The 6444-nt window shown below is 37.4% G+C and overlaps 1 protein-coding gene across 1 annotated transcript in view; it reads right to left on the bottom strand.

The window, feature by feature from the left end:
- Positions 1-5806: 5806 nt before the first annotated feature.
- LOC127532597 (profilin-1-like) overlaps positions 5807-6444 on the bottom strand; it is a 7410-nt gene continuing 6772 nt past the window's right edge. The window contains exons 3-4 of the mRNA XM_051944557.1: positions 6172-6358; positions 5807-6099 (exon numbers count right to left, since the gene is read on the bottom strand). Of these exons, the coding sequence (XP_051800517.1) occupies positions 6002-6099; positions 6172-6358 (285 nt within the window). The 3' untranslated portion in view covers positions 5807-6001. The remainder of the gene's footprint in view (positions 6100-6171; positions 6359-6444) is intronic.

Below are 6444 nucleotides of genomic sequence, written 5' to 3'. Positions count from 1 at the left end.
TTTCTCTCAGCCATTCTTGGGTGTTTTTGGCTGTGTGTTTTGGATCGTTGTCCTGTTGGAAGACCCATGACCTGCGACTGAGACCAAGCTTTCTGACACTAGGCAGCACATTTCTCTCCAGAATGCCTTGATAGTCTTCAGATTTCATCGTACCTTGCACACTTTCAAGACACCCTGTGCCAGATGCAGCAAAGCAGCCCCAAAACATTACTGAGCCTCCTCCATGTTTCACCGTAGGGACAGTGTTCTTTTCTTCGTGTGCTTGGTTTTTGAGTCTATGAACATAGAGTCGATGTGCCTTACCAAAAAGCTCCAGTTTGCTCTCATCTGTCCAAAGGACATTCTCCCAGAAGCTTTGTGGCTTGTCAACATGCATTTTTGCAAATTCCAGTCTGGCTTTTTTATGAGTTTTTTTCAGCAGTGGTGTCCTCCTTGGTCGTCTCCCATGAAGTCCACTTTGGCTCAAACAACGACGAATGGTGCGATCTGACACTGATGTACCTTGGCCTTGGAGTTCACCTTTAATTTCTTTGGAGGTTGCTCTGGGCTCTTTGGATACAATTCCAACGATCCGTCTCTTCAATTTGTCATCAATTTTCCTCTTGCGGCCACGTCCAGGGAGGTTGGCTACTGTCCCGTGGGTCTTGAACTTCTGAATAATATGAGCCACTGTTGTCACAGGAACTTCAAGCTGTTTAGAGATGGTCTTATAGCCTTTACCTTTAAGATGTTTGTCTATCATTTTTTTTCGGATGTCCTGGGACAATTCTCTCCTTCGCTTTCTGTTGTCCATGTTCAGTGTGGTACACACCTTTTCACCAAACAGCAGGGTGACTACTTGTCTCCCTTTAAATAGGCAGACTGACTGATTATGAGTTTGGAAACACCTGTGATGTCAATTAAATGACACACCTGAGTTAATCATGTCACTCTGGTCAAATAGTTTTCAATCTTTTATAGAGGTACCATCATTTTTGTCCAGCCCTATTTCATTAGTTTGTTTTTTTAAATATTTATGTTAATCAACAATTCAAAAGTAATGGCTGTTTTTGATTATTTAATTTTCAATAAATTTTTATTTATTGTTACTTTTGTGAGTTTCAAGTGATTTCAGTGAGAATTGTGGGTTTTTCCTTCTTTAACTGAGGGGTACCAACAATTTTGTCCACGTGTGTACATTAAACTTTATTCCAGACTCAAAATGGTCCATAAAATTACATACAAATACAAATAAAATAAAAAAAAAAAAACAACAAAAACACTACACATGTAAACTATATAAACACTCTCTCCAGTGTCTGCAGAGCACAGAAGTGTAGCGGACACTGCTCTGCCCAGGTTTGACAAAGGCTTGAATAACTTTATTGTCAGAGTCCATGAGTCGCTTAATGAACTGAAAAATAAAATTTCTAATAACAACATTCAGTGTTCTGACATTATTATGCACAAACAACTGGCTCGCACTGGACCACTGAGGGACCTTCATTAGAAGCCTAAAGGCATCATTGTATGCCACATGCAGCTTTTTAAATGTGGCTTTTGTGTAGCCACACCACAAGTGGGCAGTATAAAGTGGTGTGCAAAAGGCTTTAAACAAAGCAACTTTAACATTACGTGTACACGATCCAAATTTTCTAAGGAGTATATTAGCTTGTGCATACAATTTACAATACTGCCTTTGAATATCATCATCATCAGACAGGTCATTCCTGATGATATGACCGAGGTATTTTACCTTTTCCACCACACAAAGCTCCTCTCCCATCAGATAGAACGCAGGAAAAACTGCTTTACTCTGCTCTTGAGCCCTCACAACCATCACCACACTCTTTTTAGAATTAAACTTAATGTCATACTGCTCTCCATACTCTGAGCAGACTTTGACCAGTTGCTGCAGGCCAGCAGAACAGGGGGACATGATGACCAAGTCATCTGCATAGAGTAGGTGGTTCAAAAGTCTCTCCCCCACCATGCAACCAGTTTTACAGTTATTTAAAGCTCACAGAGAGATCATCCATGTAGAGGTTAAAAAGCATAGGGGACCAGATCCCCCCCTGCCTCACTCCATTGGTCACATGAAAAGGCTTCCCCATCTGACCTGCATGTTTGGTGCGTGTACCAAAAGTGTAAGACCCGAATTACAAAATCAGGAATTTTACGTTGTTGGAGCTTTTCAAACAGCTTGCAGTGGTTGATACGGTCAAAGGCCTTAGAAGCGTCTAAGAAGCACAGGTGCATGGTGGAGTTCTGCCTTCTATACTTACAGCCTCTTTCAGGGCATAAATGCACACGTCTGTTCCATGGTGTGTCTTAAAACCAAATTGCTCATCTGAAATGACAACATGCCTCTGTAATCGAATCAGCAGAACACTTTCAAAAACCTTTGAAAAGACACGAGGCAGGGCAATCGGCCTGTAGTTGTCCACATTTGTGATTCTCCCAGTTTTATCCTTGAGAACCGGGACCAGCAGTACAGCCAGCATGGAGCTGGGTAAAGCACCATGCAGTAAAAAGGCAGTAAAACAAACTGAGAGTAAGACCACAATTCTGTAGCTGGTGAATTTCAGGTGTTCCGCTGTGATGTGATCTAAGCCACATGATTTACCCATAGGCAGTTTTAAAACAGCTTCAGCTACCTCATCTGTTGTAATAGAAAGATTGTCAGAGCACACATTACCAACATTAAAACAATCACTAATTACACAATTAAAAAGGTCACTGTAATGCTTTATCCACAACTTCACAATATTTTCAGGTCCCATGATTCTTTCAATACTTGAAGGCAAAGGAACTTTAGAAGCATTTATAATCCCAACTTCCTTCCAAAAGTCTTTTACATCATTTAACAACAGTTTTTGAGCTAAGGAGTCAGCCCTCATCTTATTTTCTTTCCTTTTTATGTGTCTCACGGCATATTTAAACTGTCTATCAGTGTTTTTCTTCAGCTCATAAACAGGGCCAGCCCTTGGTCTTCCTACGGCCACCCAGCTTGTTAAGGCCTCTCTGGCCTCCTGGTTCTGTCTCCACACATGCTCATTCCATCCAGGTCTGATCTCATGTTGTTTGCGCCTTCTCTTACAGAAAGGTTCACTTGAATTCTTTAATGCAGTCACCACCAAATCATACATGCTACACAGATCCAAGTAATGGCTTGAGTTGTCACAGTTCATATTTCCACACTTAATAGCATCATATGGAACTGGGATATTTCCAAGACTCGTTTCTGTGAGGTAATGATAGTACTGTAAATCACACTCAGTTAGCCTGGCCCACTCAACTTTGCTTAACATTGTTTGTTAGTTCAGGTAGGCTGCTTACATTTAGCATGACAGAGATTGGCATGTGATCTGCTGTCGCCATCCCATATAAGATTGCAGTTTCTTCAATACACTCATGAGCATGTGCCGTGCAAAGGCAGTGATCCAGCCATGATGTGGTGCCCCAAGCTTCACTAACATATGTGTAGCTGTCACTAGGTAAAAAGGGCTTACTTGAAAAACTTAACTTCTTCTCAATACAAAACTGAATTAAATGCTGACCAAACGTGGACTTTACATCTGAAATATCTGCATTAAAATCACCCATCACATAAATAGCAGTGCAATCACTTTCCTCAATGAAAGAGCCAATAAAGGCCAGTCTGTGCAAGTATTCAGCCTCATTATCACAACATTCAAAAGGCGTGTAAACATTAAGAATAATAAAAACATTATTTTTATAGGAAACCTTTATGGCTATACACCAGTAAGCATTTGATCTAATGACACTGACAGTAGAATCATATTTCTTGTGCCACATTATGGCTACACCACCGGATATTCTTCCATGCACTTAAATGATCTGATGTAAACTTAAATGATCTGATGTAAACTGATGTAAACTTAAATGATCTGATATAAACTGATGTAAACTTAAATGATCTGATATAAACTGATGTAAACTTAAATGATCTGATATAAACTGATGTAAACTTAAATGATCTGATATAAACTGATGTAAACTTAAATGATCTGATATAAACTGATGTAAACTTAAATGATCTGATATAAACTGATATAAACTTAAATGATCTGATATAAACTGATATAAACTTAAATGATCTGATATAAACTGATGTAAACTTAAATGATCTGATATAAACTGATGTAAACTTAAATGATCTGATATAAACTGATATAAACTTAAATGATCTGATATAAACTGATGTAAACTTAAATGATCTGATATAAACTGATGTAAACTTAAATGATCTGATATAAACTGATGTAAACTTAAATGATCTGATATAAACTGATGTAAACTTAAATGATCTGATATAAACTGATGTAAACTTAAATGATTTGATGTAAACTGATGTAAACTTAAATGATTTGATGTAAACTTAAATGATCTGATATAAACTGATATAAACTTAAATGATCTGATATAAACTGATGTAAACTTAAATGATCTGATATAAACTTAAATGATCTGATATAAACTGATGTAAACTTAAATGATCTGATATAAACTGATATAAACTTAAATGATCTGATATAAACTGATATAAACTTAAATGATCTGATATAAACTGATATAAACTTAAATGATCTGATATAAACTGATGTAAACTTAAATGATCTGATATAAACTGATGTAAACTTAAATGATCTGATATAAACTGATGTAAACTTAAATGATCTGATATAAACTGATGTAAACTTAAATGATCTGATATAAACTGATGTAAACTTAAATGATCTGATATAAACTTAAATGATCTGATATAAACTGATATAAACTTAAATGATCTGATATAAACTGATATAAACTTAAATGATCTGATATAAACTGATGTAAACTTAAATGATCTGATATAAACTGATGTAAACTTAAATGATCTGATATAAACTGATATAAACTTAAATGATCTGATATAAACTGATGTAAATTTAAATGATCTGATATAAACTGATGTAAACTTAAATGATCTGATATAAACTGATGTAAACTTAAATGATCTGATATAAACTTAAATGATCTGATATAAACTGATATAAACTTAAATGATCTGATATAAACTGATGTAAACTTAAATGATCTGATATAAACTGATGTAAACTTAAATGATTTGATGTAAACTTAAATGATCTGATATAAACTGATGTAAACTTAAATGATCTGATGTAAACTTAAATGATCTGAGATAAACTGATGAAAACTTAAATGATCTGATGTAAACTTAAATAAAATTAAATTATCTGATATAAATTTAAATTATCGGATATAAACTGATGTAGACTAACCTGGATTATCTGGTAGATTATCTGGTAGATTATCTGGTAAACTAACCTGGATTATCTGGTAGATTATCTGGAAAACTAACCTGGATTATCTGGTAGATTATCTGGAAAACTAACCTGGATTATCTGGTAGATTATCTGGTAGATTATCTGGTAAACTAACCTGGATTATCTGGTAGATTATCTGGTAAACTAACCTGGATTATCTGGTAGATTATCTGGTAAACTAACCTGGATTATCTGGTAGATTATCTGGTAGATTATCTGGTAAACTAACCTGGATTATCTGGTAGATTATCTGGAAAACTAACCTGGATTATCTGGTAGATTATCTGGAAAACTAACCTGGATTATCTGGTAGATTATCTGGTAGATTATCTGGTAAACTAACCTGGATTATCTGGTAGATTATCTGGTAAACTAACCTGGATTATCTGGTAGATTATCTGGTAGATTATCTGGTAAACTAACCTGGATTATCTGGTAGATTATCTGGTCTCAGAAACACACATGAGCCTTGGGAGTGTCAGAATAAACATGATGGTCTTTATTTGGATCAGCTGACTGTGAATAGTTTAGAGCTTCCTGCTCTAAACATGTGTGTGCACAGTCATTGCATCACAACACGGACTCTGCACACCGTCATCGATCCCTGAGGACGACAGAATACAGCTGTGAGGTCAAACAGAGGAGGTGGAGGAGGAGGCGACCGTCCAGTCTCAAAAGTTTGCCCTCTTCAGGTGCTGGGCCATTTTGACCACCTTGTCGTTCACCTGGCCGCCCGTTGCCCCATTTTCGCCCTTGCCGATGACCAGAGCTGTGGAGAGGAAGAGGAGATCAGAGACAGGAAGTTCAGGGAGAAGTTTAAGGACGAGGCTGGATGTCCTACCCTGGTTGGTCTTTGCCACGCAGATGTTGAACGAGTTGCCGGCATCGTCGACCTTCGTCTTCAGGGCAAAGATGGGAATGCCGTTCTCATCTATCTCTCTGAGAAACCGGCACTTCAGCCCGCTGATTATGAGGCCAGACTGGTACAAGCTGGACTTGTCCCCAAGCAGCTTTTTGATCTCATCCGCCTGGAGAGACAGACAGACAGACAGACAGACAGACAGGCAGGCAGGCAGACAGACAGACAGACAGGCAGACAGATAGACAGACAGAC

This window comes from Acanthochromis polyacanthus, chromosome 24 (assembly GCF_021347895.1).
Source record: "Acanthochromis polyacanthus isolate Apoly-LR-REF ecotype Palm Island chromosome 24, KAUST_Apoly_ChrSc, whole genome shotgun sequence".
Lineage (NCBI taxonomy): Eukaryota > Metazoa > Chordata > Actinopteri > Pomacentridae > Acanthochromis > Acanthochromis polyacanthus.
This window is presented reverse-complemented; position numbering and strand designations above follow the sequence as displayed.